At 39.7% G+C, this 17,412-nt stretch overlaps 1 protein-coding gene across 1 annotated transcript in view; it reads left to right on the top strand.

The window, feature by feature from the left end:
* Positions 1-16,025, top strand: part of ADHFE1 (alcohol dehydrogenase, iron containing, 1) — a gene marked incomplete at its 5' end in the record, with an annotated part of 17,731 nt that extends 1,706 nt beyond the window's left edge. Inside the window, 12 exons of the mRNA XM_009335087.1 lie at positions 846-889; positions 1,061-1,114; positions 2,328-2,482; positions 2,649-2,845; positions 3,255-3,332; positions 4,475-4,580; positions 6,098-6,250; positions 7,394-7,492; positions 8,446-8,524; positions 8,687-8,783; positions 11,956-12,113; positions 15,768-16,025. Coding sequence (XP_009333362.1) covers positions 846-889; positions 1,061-1,114; positions 2,328-2,482; positions 2,649-2,845; positions 3,255-3,332; positions 4,475-4,580; positions 6,098-6,250; positions 7,394-7,492; positions 8,446-8,524; positions 8,687-8,783; positions 11,956-12,113; positions 15,768-15,851 — 1,304 coding nt within the window. The remainder of the gene's footprint in view (positions 1-845; positions 890-1,060; positions 1,115-2,327; positions 2,483-2,648; positions 2,846-3,254; positions 3,333-4,474; positions 4,581-6,097; positions 6,251-7,393; positions 7,493-8,445; positions 8,525-8,686; positions 8,784-11,955; positions 12,114-15,767) is intronic.
* Positions 16,026-17,412: the final 1,387 nt, after the last annotated feature.

Raw genomic sequence — 17,412 nt, 5'->3', positions numbered from 1 at the left:
CCTCATCTGATCTTTTCTTGGAGAAGAATGGGCTGTTTCAGTTGATGCAGTTTGCTTCACTTTGTGGCAAAATCAGGATATGCAAAAAATGGAGAGTTTTGTGGAAACCCATGCAAGAATGACATGGCAGAGAGAGAATGTGACTGAAATACTATCCTTATAAATATCTTCTCTCTTCTACTAAATAAAGTTTATAGTGACACACCAATTCTTATTAAAACTCTGTTTATTATTAGCAATGCATGCAGTTTCTTAATTTTCAAGCACGCAGTTCAGTTTCACCTGCAAGTTCAGGACTAGGCAGAAGTAAAAAGAAGTGTAAACACCTGCCAGTATTACTCTCACACGTACAAAAGATGTTCTCTATCCAGGTGCGTATGGAGGATGTCTCATGGATTTGTCTTAAAAGTTGTTCTGAAGGTTGTCATGTAGCCCCTACACGTTCCTAACACCTCTCAACCTGTATGTAGCAGCCTGTATGCTCTGCAGATACTCAGTTCTGTGTACTTATTGTGTACTGTTGTGGTCTTTGCTGACTGCGAACAAATTCTCATGCAAACTTCCTGTTAACTTACTCAGTTTTTATAGGAAAGAATTAATTCTTGAAGGAAGGAGAAAAACACCCTTGCTTTGCTGAATTGTATGAATCAAATTAAGTCACTTGGATCATTTAATCTCTCAAACAACAAGGGACGAAATGGGTAACTGTTACCCAGACAAGCCAAGATGACCTGTGCAAATGTATTAGTGATTTTAAAAGCAAAAGAATCTGTCAGCTTTAGTATTGAGATACAGATTGAAGTGACTTTTTGTTCCCTAATTTTACTGTTTCATTTCCATTTCAGTCCCTCAACGGCCTACCCTGGGAAATACAGACTATGCATTTGAGGTAGATTTAATATTAAAATATATTTGATTTAAAAGTAGTATTTTGTATACTTCCAAATATGGCATTTAACAAACATTTACATTAGTAAATATTTATATCTCACTTTGACTGCTTAGTACTAGGTGGCATTTCTCCATTTTTCCAGAAAAAAAATGTTCCTTTTTTTTGTAGATGGCCATTTCAAACATCCGATACGGAGAAGGAGTTACGAAGGAGATTGGCATGGTAAGCTTCCATAGTGTAAGTCCATCACTGGTGAAAAGTTATTTTTTAAAGGGCTGGTGGTGCTATCAATCCATTTTATAAGGGAAAGCTTATATATGGTGTGTCTGAATCTCCACTGCTTTGCAGTACGTGTAGTCACATATACCAGTGTAAAAAGGTCGGAAGATACTGTTGGGTAAAGAACAGAAGCATGTTACATCAATGTTGCTGTGGTGCGGGTACATGAAATGCAGCTTAGTGGATAATCGGATCATTGATGATTTGCCAGGATTATGCAACAATATTTTTCTCTGACAGGGAATTTAATTCAAAAAGTTTTGAATCCTGGTGACTCACCAGGATTTTCTCAAGATCACTTTCGTCTCTTCTAGTGCTCATTAAAACGAATCAGAGACTTTCCATTAAATTAGGTGGGTATTCGTTCAGCTCTGAGTTTGCACTGTGAAAGTGTAGAATTTTTCTTTCAGCACTGTGAGATGATTCACCTGAGTATATTGTTCCAGTTTGCCTTTATCATTGGGTTTTTTTCATCTATCATTTTTTCCTCTCTTCTTGGCATTTACGGCATTAACAGGTCTCTTTTTATTTGCAGATTTTTAAAGTAAATTAATAGTCAGATAGTAAATGAAGTTAGACAGATCTTCTGTCTTTAAACAGCATTAGGATTATTTAGAACTGCATGTATTATATAGCTATTGTGACAATTTAGCAAAGGTTAGGATGTAGTATTATTTTTCTTCTTTTTGCCACCTTATTTTGATTTTTCATCAATAACTTAATATTCAATATTAAATTTTCAAGATTGTAATGCTGTACTTTGGTAGGCAGTTAGGGGAGACCTAACCCATGGAAAAGCCTTTTTATGTTACAGGAATTGGGGGGGGGGGAATATTTTACATTTTACTGTAGTATTAAGTGGTTCACGTGGTTTTCACTTGTTCAACATCTTTATCATTAGTTTTCTTCTATCATAAGACTTCAGCTATGTAAGTTTGGCAGCTTTATACTTTATGCTGTTTTCTGCATCCTGCATGTATGTGGTTAATCCTCTTCTTTAGCTGATACTGTTTCAAAACTTTTACAATAACCAACTATTTTTAGGTTGGGTTTTTTATTATTATTAAATGGTTCAGTTGATTTGGATTAGTATTTAAATAGTTCAGTATATGATTTTATACCAGTTGTTTGTTTTTTAATTTCATTGTTATTATAGGACCTGCAGAATCTTGGTGCTAGAAGAGTTTGTTTGATGACAGATAAAAACCTCTCCCAACTCCCTCCTGTAAATGCAGTATTGAATTCCTTGGCAAAATATGGTATAAACTTTCAGATGTATGATAATGTCCGGGTGGAGCCAACAGACCAAAGGTACTAATTCTGACAGTGCGCTTCTCAAAGTAGTGCCTAGGCTCTTACCGCATGCCTCACAGCTGTTTAAACACCTCCTTGTGACCTGTACGCTGGTCTTAATAGTTAGTTTCTCTATGTGCTGCTTTTCTCCTGACTAATTGGAAAGCTTTTCTTGTTTTCCAAGTTTCCTGGACGCCATTAAATTTGCTAAAAAGGGAGAATTTGATGCCTATGTTGCTGTTGGAGGTGGGTCTGTAATAGATACCTGTAAAGCTGCCAACCTGTATGCGTCCAGCCCTACATCAGACTTCTTGGATTACGTCAATGCTCCTATTGGGAAAGGAAAGCCTGTCACTGTGCCCCTCAAGCCACTCATTGCAGGTAAAGCAGCAGGGGGGTATGTGGAGAGTGAGGGCTAGGAGAAGGGGAGTCATTCTACACTCTGTATGATATTTCTATTGAAATCAGTTTACCATGACTGTTTCTCCTTCCTGTGGGCTTTCTTCTCCTCTAGTTGTATTCAGCAGCAACTTTGCTGTTTACTTCAGTGGAAGTAAAATCACAGTTTTTGTCATTAGTTTGTCTTGTTTAGCTGAGTTTGACTCCTTTTGCTGAGAAAAGAGACCAAAGTGGCAGTTTCTCTTTGACCTATTGGCTTCGGATCAGGGATACCTCTGAGATTTCCGGGATCCTGTATTTTTGGTGGCGTTACTGTTGTGGTTTTATTTATTTATTTTGCAATATTATGTATTACTTATTATTTGTTGTTATCCCCATTCTTCCTTTTAAGTTCCTACGACAGCTGGAACTGGAAGTGAAACCACTGGTGTTGCCATTTTTGACTTCAAACAACTAAAAGTAAAAACCGGTGAGATTTTTGGTTTTTTGCCTGCTATTCAAGACAATTGCTTTTCCAAAGTCTTCAATATTTCCCTGCCTTGAAAGAAAGGGATACTGCATGTCATTTCAGTATCATTTTGTTTGATTCAACTGCTACAGGCAAATTTGAAGAGCTTAAAGATTTCCTCCTTGAATTAAATTTATAGCATATTAACATAACAAAATACCTATGTAATACAGTGGATTAGAGTTTGAAGGCAAAACAGGAAACTAAAATCTTTCAAGTTCTTAAATGGCAGAAAATGTTAATTGCAAAGGAAATTTCTACTTACATTCAGGGTCAACCAACTGTTTCTTATTTCCTCTGTATTTTGCTTTCTGCTTTTAAGACTTCTGTTTCTTTGTTGTGTAATTGCAACCAAATGTTCCTTTTCCTGACTTTTGAAACCTCAGGCCTGAGATGCTGTGCAAGTTAGGGGCACTGTCTTCCTTTGGCCTTTTCATCCCTGGCGAATAAAGATCAAGGCTAAAATGTCATCTTAAGCTTCGTAGCTGTTTTGAGGTTTTAGTTCTAAACGTGTGGATTTTATATGCCACACAGTCTTGGGACCCAAATGGGTGTGGTGAGGAGCTCTGACTATAGCTCAGAGTTTTGTAGTCTATATGTAGTCAATCAGTCTGTTCGTGTGTGTCTCTCTGTATGTCTCTCTCAAAGCTACATCTGTGCCTCCTTAACCAAAATATGAAGGTTATTACAGACACTGAAGACAGCAATTAGCAGTAGCAATTGATTGTAGACACAAACCAGTCTTGCCCGCTAATTGTTCACAGAAGAGACAAATCTAAGAATAATGTTGCAGATGCCATTCAGCACAGACATTTTGAAAGTGTAGGCTGCTCAGGGAGGGTTACAAATGGAGAGAGAACATTGTCTGGTATAATTCACTTCAGGCAACAGTCTCAAATCATGTAACTCTCTTACAGGGACTTCATCATCAGAAGACTTAGATTCGTAGATACTTCTTACTCTCCCTTCTCTCTCTTTGCTTTTATCTTCATAGTTTCAAATCATTTCCCCTCATTATTGTCATGTTTTGAATCTTAAGCTTGTCATGTCCTGTTTTGTTGCAAAAAAATCTTTAACTCATTTTCCTTACTTACATATTGCAGGTATTGCTTCAAGAGCCATTAAGCCAACATTAGGTATCATCGATCCTTTACACACACTGTCTATGCCTGAGCGAATAGTGGCCAACAGTGGCTTTGATGTGCTTTGGTGAGTTTTCTGTGTAGGCTGCTGCTTGAATTTATTACAATTTTGTATTTTTACTATGATGATTGTAGAAAAAATATATTTTAGGAGCAGAAAAGGATGATCTTTTTTCTCCCTTTCCTGTTTTCTTGTTAAGGTGGTCTCCGTTACACTTTCCTCTTACTTAATTTCACTACCTTCCTCAGAATGTATGGAAACAAAGCACTCATTTGCATAAATTTTAATGTTTTTGCAGTGCACTGCAGAAACCATTTGCTTCCAGGATGGTTGCTGTCAAGGAAGAGAGTCCAGGTGTCCCTTTTTAAGAGATCAAGTAGATGATTAATCACAATTGCGGCAGCGTTTAGCATGTCTCTCAGACATGGCAGGGCATAGAGAGCAAGGATTTTCTAATAAAAGCCACAATGTTTCAACAAAAGTTTGTGAAGGCCTGTGGAATGCTGACAGGTGTTAGCCCAATTACGACCATCCTCAGAACCTCTCTTAATGTGCATTTCACTCGGCACAAAATTTTCTTCATCTTAAACCTACATGCACAAAATGCATGCAAGTTTCTATTCAGAGAGCCAGACCTTACTTTGCTTCTGGGTGCTGTGTATATTAAAGTAATAGATGTATAATGAAACTGTGTGATTTCTCAAGCTTGGTGAAGCATCCTGAACTACAATGAGTGTAATGGAATTGAGGCATTTGTTCATAAATGAAAATGGTTTGCCTGTAGTTTTGTACATCTAAATGTAGCAATTTAGGCAGTGCCCCTTTATGTAGTCAGATTCACTAGTATCTGGGAGATGAGACTGTCAGCAGTTCCACTTAGCTTAAATATCATACTCCTAATTTTTCAAAGGTCAATACTTTTAAAAGTGATAGGATGAGAGGAAATGGCCTCAAGTTGCGCCAGGGGAGGTTTAGATTGGACATAAGGAAAAATTTCTTTACTGAAAGAGTGGTTAAACATTGGAAGAGGCTGCCCAGGGAAGTGGTTGAGTCACCATCCCTGGAGGTATTTAAAAGACGGGTAGATGAGGTGCTTAGGGACATGGTTTAGTGGGCGTGGTGGTGTTGGGTTGACGGTTGGACTTGATGATCTTAGGGGTCTTTTCCAACCTAAATGATTCTATGATTCTATGAAAAGAAAGGTAGCTTACAGTGCTTCCAGTGCTAAAGCCTCTTACGGTTCCTGTCCTACAGAAAGGAAATGCATCCATTGCAGATGCACAGTGCTCTTCAGTGGAAAGCATTACACCCCAAGATGCCAGTTCATCCAAGCTAACTTTAAGCATGGTGTGAGCTGATAGATTGTGGCTGTGTTTGGGTTGCCTTCTGTATGTCTGTTGGAGGGCGATGCGCTCTGGAGGTGCCTGCCCAGCGTTCTCCCAGTTGTCTATGAGATTGTATTTCTATTTTTGGCAACTGTTAAACAACGGAAGTAAATAAGAAGAACCTGCATTCAAAGGGCAGCAGGGCAGTAAAGTGGAGCTCTCCCACTTAAATAATTCATTTTTCAATCTTTCTTTTAGCCACGCTCTAGAATCATACACTGCTCTTCCTTACAACATGCGCAGTCCCTGCCCTTCAAATCCAATCAACCGACCGGCTTACCAAGGCAGCAACCCCATCAGCGATGTCTGGGCTCTTCATGCTTTGCGCATTGTGGCCAAGTATTTGAAAAGGTAACACAGCCACCCCCTTCGCAGTATGTTCAGTCTTCAGTGCCCAAAAAGGGATGCTTAGAAGAACTTGAATTTTAGGCTAAAATAAGGCAAACTACTACATTAAACCTTCATTTTCTGCCCTGGATTTCTCTTAAATAAAGCAAAAAGTTTTTCAGATAAAACTGAAAGTAAAATTAGGGTTACTAGGTTGTCTTGAGGAGGTAGCTTTTTAATGCCTCTGTGAGTCTATTTTATAAGTCCTCAGTTAAAGGTATTTCAAGCTGCTCAGTTAATATGGGAGCAGCATTCACATATTTTTTTCAAGAATCCTCTTTCTATGGCAGTATAAAGGGAATATGTAGCAAACTGAACAAAATACTGCTGGTGTAATTTCTGTGACCTTCAGTGTAAATTAAGATACTTATAGATCCATCAAGAAGGTAACCACGTGTACTTACAAATGTACAAAGTTATGCATTTACTGAAAACTAGTTCATACTGAGAAGACTTTCAATTTAGATTGAGTTTTGACTTAACTGGGAGTTGGTCTTGATCCTTAACAATACAGTTTTAGCCTGTATACAGCTGTTGTATACCATGTGCGTTTCTATTAAAGATCAGTGTGGGGTTTTTTTGTAAAAGACTTTTTATAGTACCTAGCTAGTCAAAGTAGTTGTTTATTGTTCCTGTGGAATCTATTCATGAGACTTTTTCTCCATGTTCTCAAACTACACAAGCAGACTGATGCGTAGGAAGGCAAGGAACCTTGTCCTCTTCTTCCACAGATGGTGGCGTCCAGACCACCACCTAATGAGATGGTGAGAAAGCTGGAGTGATCTTGGAGCTGTATACAGGATTGCCAAAGCTCCTAAGTAGAATTGTTTAAACCACCACTGAGTTGAATATGGCTAAATTCACTCTATTTACTCAGTTTTTAGAAAAGTGCCCTTCACTGAACCAGTTTTGATCTACCTTACTGATCCAGAAGCAGGATTGTTCTCTGGCTGAAGTGTGAATTGATCCTATTTCCACCATTTTTATCTCAGCTTATCTTAGAGGTTTTTGTATATCTGTCCATAAGGAAGCCCTCTCTCCCTACTCCATCCTGAATTACCAATCCGTTTGTGAATTCACTGGTACCATTGTCTCCATGGTGCACAGAGCCATCAGAAACCCTGAAGACCGTGAAGCAAGAGCCAACATGCACCTAGCAAGTGCTTTTGCTGGTATTGGCTTTGGCAATGCTGGTGTTCATCTCTGGTGAGTACAGAAAAATGTTAACCCCATCCGAAGTCAGCTTCTAGCTAGCGTTTGTTTCAGATTGTCAAAGACATCGCTGCCTTTGTTGCTGAATGTGTAATAAGACATTGTAGCCTGGCCTGTGATGCAGGGGGAGCCCTGTGTTGTGAGAAATTGATGGGCTCTTGGCATTTATGTGTATGAGGACTGTGTATTCTGGCTTGTGATACTCAAATTCAATCATGTGAAAATGACAAAGCATGGCCTTCTTTACCTTCCTTGATAGTAAAAACCATAGTTAGAAAAAAAAACATCAATGACATTTAAAATGTTGAATTTCATGCCAGCTGTTCTGCAGTGAGACAGCCACGAGGTAGTCTCGCGCCATTCCTGACCTGCTGCAATTGTCTGTACGTTTGTCTGTGGGGTAGGCATTCAGCAGGCTGAAATGAGCTGTAATTAATATTGCAAAGCAATGTATTTTCATATGGGTGAAAATCTCAGAGAAGCAAAGCCTAAGCCTGAATTGTGTGGAGAAGTTATTAGCAGTCATTCTCTTCAGAGACCTTCCTTTCATTCCTTTTGTTTGAGCAAATCCACTCTTTAATTATACTTTAAAATTAATGTTTATTTTTCTCGGGCAATGTGATCAGGTAGGGATGCAGATTATGCTATTTTTGGCATATCTGTATTACTTTAGTAACTGAACATCTTTCAGTCCAGTCAGTGGAGTAATATAGCTTCACACTCGCAAAGTAAGGAGGTACTGGTTTTTATAGCTAGGTCCCTAAGGTGCAGCAGGGTGAGGGTTGTCCATACCTAATATCCATACCATATCTGTACCTAAATACCTTTTGAGTACCTGTACCTAAGAGACTTGCATACAGAAGACTGACCGCACAGGGGACTGAACACAAATTTTCCAAATACCAGGAGAGCTGCCCTAACCACTTTCTCTCTACTCTCTGTTCCAGCCATGGAATGTCTTACCCTATTTCTGGTTTGGTGAAAACTTATAAACCAAAGGATTATAATGTGGATCACTCTTTAGTGGTAAAACTTGGTTTATCTTTGTTTTCGTATTATACATTTCAATTCTCTGTTATCTCACATTAATGAGCATTAAAGCACATTGAAGTTGAAAGTACATGTCTTGTTGATGTGATTTTATTCTTTTTTCTTTTTTACTTTTTTCCTTATTTTTTTCCCCCCCAGCCACATGGCCTGTCTGTGGTGCTGACATCCCCAGCAGTGTTTACTTTCACGGCACAGATACATCCTGAACGGCACTTGGAAGCTGCAGAGATACTAGGTAGGAATCTCCTCTATGGATATAACTTACTCATACAAATGGAATTCTTTCCAAAATGTCTTTTTGGGAGGGGAAAAAAATGCATGCAAGCAATTGTAATTGGTTGTTGCAGGGGTTTTAAGTTTAGAAAACAAGATTCTGCAGTCTGACTGAGTTACACATAATGCAAACTTAGGTAGAATAATGCTAAATTTTTATATTGGATGATGTAGTTAGAGAAGCAAGCTGGAGAAGTTGCTTCTTGGCTAGAAAACGGGGCAGCTGAAATTAACTGTAGATCTGTTACGAATCAGGAGAGAGTAGCTGTGATTGGCATGTTGTTGCTTTATGGAGAGTACTTACTTTAGAGTAGATACCATAAAACAAACCAGTACTCAGGTGCGTCTGTTAGCTAAAAGGAAGCATTTTGCCTAACAAATTTCCTGATGTGGCAATGAATTAGGACAGAGTGATGTTCTGAATCACTCCTGCTCTTTTTCCATGGCACGCAGCTGTGGGTTTCGGTCTTTCTAATATAGGTCTAAGCTTGTTTGTAGGTGTTAGAATTTCTCAGTGGCCGATGTCAGGGGAAAGCATGGAGTAGCTATTCTGTGGACACATCTGTCATGGCTCAGAAGTGGGTTAATGAATAAAGTGGCCTTTTCTGCTTCTTAGCAGAATAAAAGTAAATGCTGCAAGCTGACAGCTCATTTAAAGATTATCTTTTCATACAGCGCTTTGTTATCTGTGCAACCCATCACCGGAAGGTGTCCTAGAGACGGGGTACCTCTTCATTGCAGCCCCAGCATGACCATATGTAATAAACTAGCTTTCAGTGATGTAATCTTGGAGCTGTTAGCAGTCTAGCGGTGACAGGATGGCTCTGCGGTGGGCTAATGTATTTATATCTAAGGTCAGGTTTTTTCTCTGCACTAGACTGTGTTGCAGCTAAACTGCTGCTAATACCTGTGCTCGCTAATGACCGCTCACAGTCACATGGGCAGCAGTGTAGAGAGTAGAGAGAAAGTGGTTAGGGCACTAACCTGGTATTTGGAAAATTTCTGTTCGGTCCCTTGTATGGTCAGCTTTCTGTATGCACAGCAATCCAGTCACATGTATGACTTCCTTGTATAAGTAATCTGAAAGCATTGTGGGTTTCAAGGAAGAGTGGGACTTCTATATAGACAATGAAAATATCACAGTGTTTTAAAGAGGATGTAAAACAACATGGTCAGAAAAAATACGTTGGGGGAAAATTCCATTTATTTTATAAACGTTGGCTATGAGGTTTGTTCAGCCTTCCCCCGAAATACGCAGTCCTGCCTATGGTCAAAACCAGAACACAAACCTAGCTGGAATCATATACTAAGCTACAAAATGTCCGTGTTCCTACAGCAATAACATATACAACTCAAAGTAGACTAAGAAAATATTTCTGGATAACTGGCCAGCACAGCATATCAGAGAATTTGACTGTGGCTCCTTGATTTTAAAACAAGTGGTTAAAAAGCAGTTCCTTTAGGTTTTGTGGTATCAACTGCTGCCATAAATTCTGTCTCCAAAAGCTCTGTTAATTTTCTCAATAGAAATTTAAACTATGTTATTGTCTGCCTTGCTGTAAAGGGACTCTGCTGAAAACATGTCACATGGAATTGAATTTGTTAATTCCCACCCGGGGTGTTTACTTCTGATTCCAGTCCAGAGTCCAACTGACTACAGTAGCTGATTCAAATCTGTCATGTTGCCAAATGCAATGACTAAGAAGGTATTTTATGACATGGAGCAGATTACTAAATAGTTATGTTGTGTGTATGTACAGCTGTGAATTTGGGTACAGCCATTAAAAGCTTAATACCTCCCTGGGTGGATTCTTAAACAGTTGAAATAGGTGTGCGTGTGGCCAGAAGTTTTCTAAGTGCAATCAAAGACTGATGTATCCTTTAGGTTGAGCAAAAAGTACTAGAACTACAGCAATATTTTAAAACTGCCTTTCACATTTACTGTCCTCTTTTCCTTTCCTCCCTTTCCCTTTTACTTTACCATCTGAAGATACTGGATTTATGTCCCAGTTACTTCTTTACAGCAAAACCCAGAATAAACTCAGACTGCATGGCATAATCCCAATAGCATAAGGCTTCTTAAAAGACTCTGTCATACCTTATTTATCAATTTCTCCCAGACATTCTGTACCACAGTACTACCAGTCTTAGTACCCGAATAGCTGAGCTCCTCAAATGAGCTTGTAGTCTCCTGTTCGCTTAACCCCCTTTGAATGTTACACTGAACTGCGTGAGGATGACAGAAAACATTTTTCCTTTAGCTATGTTGTGCTCTTACTCATCTCTCAGTATGGCACTCGGACCTAACATAGTCCGGGTGTAACATCATTGAGGTTACACAGAGGACAAATTTAGCTCAGCTTACTTTGAAAAGAAATCATGTGGAGGAACCTGTGTCATCTGGACATGTTTTTATTATTACTTTTAAATAAGTCCTGACCGTTCATTGAAGGGGGAAGCAAGCTATTCTGTAAGAAATATTGGTAATCTTTCATTGTATATTGATGCTTTCATTACTGTTCAGTAGATGTTTCAAAGATACCAGTTCCTCCTCTTCAGTTCTACACTATCCTACACAAGTCAGCACATATTCAAATAGCATTAAGTTTAGGATTTACTTAACCCCTTGAACACTGCCCTGCCATCTCCTGTCTTTCTCAGCCTACATGCTCTAGTCCTCTTTCAATGAGTAATTGAACAGAACAGTCAGTGGTTTCCATGTCCTCTAGATGTCAGCAAACTCAAGGCCTTAAAATAAAGTTAGCATTTGGCACCCTATCCATAAAAATAAATACCACTGACGTTCATGTGTTAGCTTCTTTCTTCCCAGCAGTTAGTCAGACCAAAAAGTGCTTCTCCCTGTAAGCACAGAGGGAAAGGAAGTTAACCTCATGTGGCAGTTAGTCTTTCTGGCAGCAGTTACCTGCTTCTCCTGATCTTGTTTTATTTCACCTTTTACAAACTATTCCAACTGTAAAATGAAGACTGATTCTTCTTTTTACTTCATGTTGCTTTTAAGGCAGTGACTGTTACGTATGGATATGTATTCAGCTGATACTATGATTAAATTAAGTCCAGAACAGGCTTCCTCCTCTCTCTCCACCCTACAGTCAAGGCGTTATGTCTTATTTTAGGAGCTGACATCCGCACTGCCAGAATCAAAGATGCGGGGTTTATTTTGGCAGACACGCTCCGGAAATTCCTGTTTGATCTGAATGTTGATGATGGCTTAGCTGCAATTGGTTATTCTAAAGCAGACATCCCTGCATTAGTCAAAGGCACTCTGCCTCAGGTAAGACAGAAAGCAAAATAGTTTTTCTTGTCAAATAAAAAAAGCAGATTTTTGAAAAAACAGAAGTGTTTCTTTTCAAGCAAATGTTATTTCTAGTCCTACATGAAGAGAAATAAAATGGAGAAAATTATGGATAGGCAACTGTATTTTGTTTCTCTGCACAGTTTAGGTTTTTCTTTTCAGTGAGATGGAGTGCATGCATGAGTCTGTTCTTCACGTGGATTCAGAAAGAATGGCTAGGTGTTTGTTGGGGTTTTTTTTAAATGTCACATTTTTAAAAAAGAGGATGTTTTTCATAGACCTTTGATCTTGGTAGAAGACACTGCTTTTTCGTAACTATATCTGTTAATTATGTATGCAGGATGGGCTATAGATAAAGCCTTAATACCAAGTGCTATGTGGTAAAAAAGATCAAGCTCACTTAGCATTAAACTTTTCCATATTGAGAAGTTGCACTTTTCTTCCCAGATGGCTTTTTTGTTCCATTGACCCCCATCAGAATTTGAAATAAGGTCCCCTGGGATGATATAGATTAAACTTGTAATACCCTTTATTGTTTCAGTGCTCACAAAGACACTGCAAAAAGCAACACACCAGTCCAAAAGCAAAATCCAGTGTCTTCCTTGTAAAAAGAGAGTTTGATTCATACGCTATGGACTGTTCTGTCCACTTAGGATTTATTTCCACCAAGCAGCAAGGGAAATAAATGCTATGGAGAAAATGAAAATTTTGTAGGCTGAAAGGTTATTCACTTTTTTCAGCAGTACCTCTTACCATGTCTAGTTCTTCTCATACATAATCTCAGAGCAACTTATAACAGAGGGTGAATGTTAATATTCCTATTTTATACCTGAGCAAATGACACAAAGCTGCAACTATTTAGGATCACACACAACAGAGCAGTGGCAAAGCCAGGGAGAAAACGAAGGTCTCTGAGCGCCCATCAAACAGGTTATGTGTGTAAATTGTTATGGGACGTTTTGGAGGTTTGTTTTGATGAATATGTTCCTTTAAAACAATTGGGTTTGGGTCATCACAAGCACAACATCTCATTGAAGGCATGTTTTGCATAGCTGGGGGAGGGGGAAGGTTCTTCACCAAAAGATGTTGAAGGGGTTTTTTGTTTGTTTGTTAGCTTAGCTCAAATTGACTTTTAATTCATTTACTGTCATCTCACGGCATTGATGATTAATTGTACTGTGTAAAATGAGATGATCTAATAGTTTCTCAAGCCTCATTTTTGTATATGAGATGTAGCATGATGAAAATGTATTAGTGTTCCTTAATAGTCCATTATTACCCACAGAGGTAGTCCATACAGTTTAATCTTTGGTATATTTTTTCTTTTCATCTTGCAGTAGGTTTTCTTTGGAATACAGCACCGACCCATTCACGTCGGCAAGGCAGTGTGGGGCAGTGGTGATAGCACTAATAAGCGTGCAGGGTGTATTTCACACTGTGAAGTGCAGGCTGCAGGAAGACAAAACTCATCTACTCTAACTGCCGGGATTTGGGGTGGGAACTCTACTGGGGCGAATGTTTATACTTGAAGTTAAAACAGAATTTTATTTTCCTTTCTACGTGAGTCTACTGAAACTGATCCTATTTACAGACAGCAGTGAGTCTAGCAAAGAAGATCCTGTCCCAAGGTCTAAGGTAGCCGGCCCTGTGATGGCGTTTGAGGGGAGATGGGGAGGACTGAAAATGAGAGACGGCAGAAGGGCTGTCCTCTAGCCCACCCACCCCCTGCAGACAATCCAGAGGCAGCTACAGTGAGGCTGAACCACTGATGAGCCAGGAGTTGCTCATTTTTGGCACTATACCAGAATGCACTGAGTCAGACTGGGTGAGCTGGGGCCTTGCTGTCTGGGCACCGGCAAATATCAGCAGGCTTGTGCAGAGGGAGTGCTGGTGCCTCTGTGTCGAGGCATACGGGAGGGGCACTCGTTTGCAGCCTTCTGTCGATATAACTGGGAAATGCTACAGGCTGTGAGGGTGATCGTCTCCTGTCACCCCGTGTGACTTTACAGATAACATCTTGGTGCACAGGGCTGCAAAACTGTAATTTGGCCCAGAGTGCCCTAATATAAGCCTGATGAATATACTGAATAATTGAGCACTGAGTTGTTATATTTTGCATATTGTGAGTCTGAAAAAAAATCATACTTTTGCCCTAGTGCTCTTTGAATTTTCCATTTGGTTTCAAAACTGCGTAGAAGGATCTTAGCCTTTTCTTTGGCTGGATCTGTGTGCATGGCAGCACTGGTCAGGGATGGGGAAAGAGGTATCATTTGATTGCTACTGCTGCACCAGCAAAGCTTCTCGTGTAGGTAAAGTTATGCACACAAAGCTGCACTTTTCAGACTCATCACAAGCCATGCTAACCATGCTGAGCGTGATTATGAACTGTGAATATCTCACAGCTGACTTCATCACCATGCTAGACCAATATTTCACATGTTAAGTTCACAGTGCGGTGGCCCCTCTTGCTGTGTAACCACATCCAGCCTGTCCACAAATCACAGCCCCGTGGGTTGGGAGGGAAGTGGAGCAGCTGCAGCATTGCACTGCAGCATTGTGCTGTAGTAGAGGCTTGTAGTAGAGGCAAGGCCCCTAGCAAATGACATCCAGTGTCTCACATGTGAAAAAGGGGGGAAAAAATTTAGAGCTTTTACTGGGACAGCCTCTTCCACGATGGAGATGTTGAACCAGGTTGTAGCAGAAGAAAGTCCGTCTTGCCAAAATACACCACGTTCATCTAAAGATAATACGTTCCTAGTGTAGGCCTGGCCTCTGTCTTTGCAGATGTTTGTAACTCTCCCCAATCTTTCAATAAATGTTAAAATCATTGATTGTTGAACGCATAAAAGTACTAATCATAACCAGTACAAGTACATTAATGTTACGCCCTTTCAACTGAGTGTTTCTGCAGTAACCGAATACCTACACTAATACAGCTCCTCATCCTCAGTAGCGTGGGGCTTTTCTGAATTGCCATCCCTGCCTTTGCGGTTATTTAGTCAAACAGAGCAGTGAAGCATATACTTGAGTTTCATTTCAGTCGGTGGGACTTCAGCACCCAAAAATTCTGTTGAATCACCATCCAAATTAAGACCAGCCACAACTATTTTGTATTCTCATTCCAAAGTGTCAGGCTATTTATTAAGCAGTTTCACTACCGTCCCTTGCTGTGTCTCTTTTTTGGAGTCTGAGTTGCAAGCACTGTTTACTCTCCCCGTTTATGGCAGTTCCTGGGCTTTGGGAGATGCTGTATTTTGTAAATCTTGGTCCCTAAAAATTGACCTCCTAGTTCCAATGCTGGCAAATGAATTTTAAAATGGACTGTATTCCCAGGACACTACCCACCACTGTACTGACATCTGTGACTGACAAGACCCGTGTTTGAAGTACTTGACTTTGCAACTGAACTGCATTTTAATCTTGCTTCTGTGTATTTAATTATAGGCAATTTAAATGAATATATTCTTGAAAATACTGTACAGTTGATGATGCTTCAACCTTAATTACTTGATTACTTATTTCCAAAACCTTGTTATATGTGAAGGACGTTAGTACAAAGGTACATAGTTCAGCTACTGTTTGATTAATTTTATTGGCAACCTTCTGTAATCCAGTTTTTATTTAATCTTGCAGGAGAGAGTGACTAAACTATCACCGCGTCCCCAAACAGAAGAAGACTTATCTGCCCTCTTTGAGGCTTCCATGAAGCTTTATTAGCTTAAACATTTTGTTCCGAAAAGCATGCTCTATTCTAACACAAAGGTAATTTCTTATAGGTATGGGGCTGAATTTGATTAGAGAATGGAAGAACTTATGTGTCTTTGACTTCGGTTCCATTGTACACTGCCAAAAGGTCAAGTAATTCATCTTTAACTAAATAGTGCTCTGAAGTGAAGGCTTGACTGTGGTGTTTTTTCTTGCCCAGTAGTCAGTGGTGTTAACTGGCATGGAAGTTGGAGCAGACTTCACGCTTTACTGAAGGGTTTCTTGTGCTTTAGAGGTGGTCGAAGGTGGAAAAATGTTTTAAGGGATATTCCAAAATATTTTACAAATTACGGTTTTTATTAAAATTGTCTGTGATTTTGTTTTAAAAAGTCATGCTATTTAAGAAATAATTGGGGGCATTTTTAAATAGGGAAGGGGAGTTACCTTGCGGAAAATGTCAGCTTGCTGTATTCTGTTCCACTTTATCATCTTTTTACCATCTTGCTTCGCTAAGAAGGCTATTGAACTGGGGTACTTTCTGTGGTTTGGTGAAGATAAAACCTACACACTTCATACATGTTTGGGAAAGGCTTCCTGAAAGTTTGCTTTGGGTTAAAATTTTGACATGTATTGTCAGATATTTATCTTGCCTTTTAAAATCTATATGAAGCGTTCATAGGAGGAGCAAAACCAGAGCAAAGCGTGGTGACACGCTCAACAGGAACCACGTCACAGCAAGACATCATCCACCATGGTCATTTTGTCTCTGTGGAGGCAGCAGCTCCCTTTTCCTGCTGCATTCTGTGGAAAGAAACTATCAACTGTAGCCTGCTTCTCTGTGAAGCAGTTGCTTCTGCTGAGCTCCTGCAGGTGCTGTCACTCAGAGTGCAGCCACCAGCTTAAGGAAGTGGCAGGGTGCTGTGGTTCAATATTAAAACGTGGTGGTGTAGCATATGGCTGCACAGTGCCCCGCTGGGAGCTCTGGTTAAACGTGGGAATGAGTGTGCACGTTCAGAGCAGTTAACCAGCTGGTTGACTGTCAACTGAGAAAGGGAAGTGGGAAAGGGAGAAATGAAACTAAAATTTTAATACTATTTTTCTTTTTTTAAAAAGTGCACGTGGTTGTGTGTACAGTTCATTTAAATCAGATTCTGCTTCACGTTGGACCCTTTCAGCACCTGACTCATGCAGCTACCACAGCACAAGACAAACGCGAGAAGAACCCCATAACTTCTGGTGTGCTTATTTCTTTCTGCTAGGGAGGGAGCGCTTTTCAGTCACCCTGTTGAAGTAGAAGGCTCTGTACTTACACCTTTGCATTCCTGTGTTTGTCTGATAAAGCTAGTGCTATCCTACAATCTGAGGACAGATGTGTACTGGATATTGACATTGGATCTGTTTTAATGCTCAGTTAAAATAGGTGGATGGATACTGGTTGAGGACTGGAGATTTTCTTTTTAACTACAGAATGGGTTTAGTGGCTGTAGGGGCTGCACTGTCAGTATGCCTCAGCCTGTGCTGGGACACACATTTGATTTCCATGTCCTTCTGAATCTTGTCCTCTGCTGAACTT

The sequence above is a fragment of the Pygoscelis adeliae genome, unplaced genomic scaffold, assembly GCF_000699105.1.
Source record: "Pygoscelis adeliae isolate BGI_AS28 unplaced genomic scaffold, ASM69910v1 Scaffold101, whole genome shotgun sequence".
Classification (NCBI taxonomy): Eukaryota; Metazoa; Chordata; class Aves; order Sphenisciformes; family Spheniscidae; genus Pygoscelis; species Pygoscelis adeliae.
Note: the sequence above shows the minus strand (reverse complement) of the source record. Positions and strands in the feature narration are given on the sequence as shown.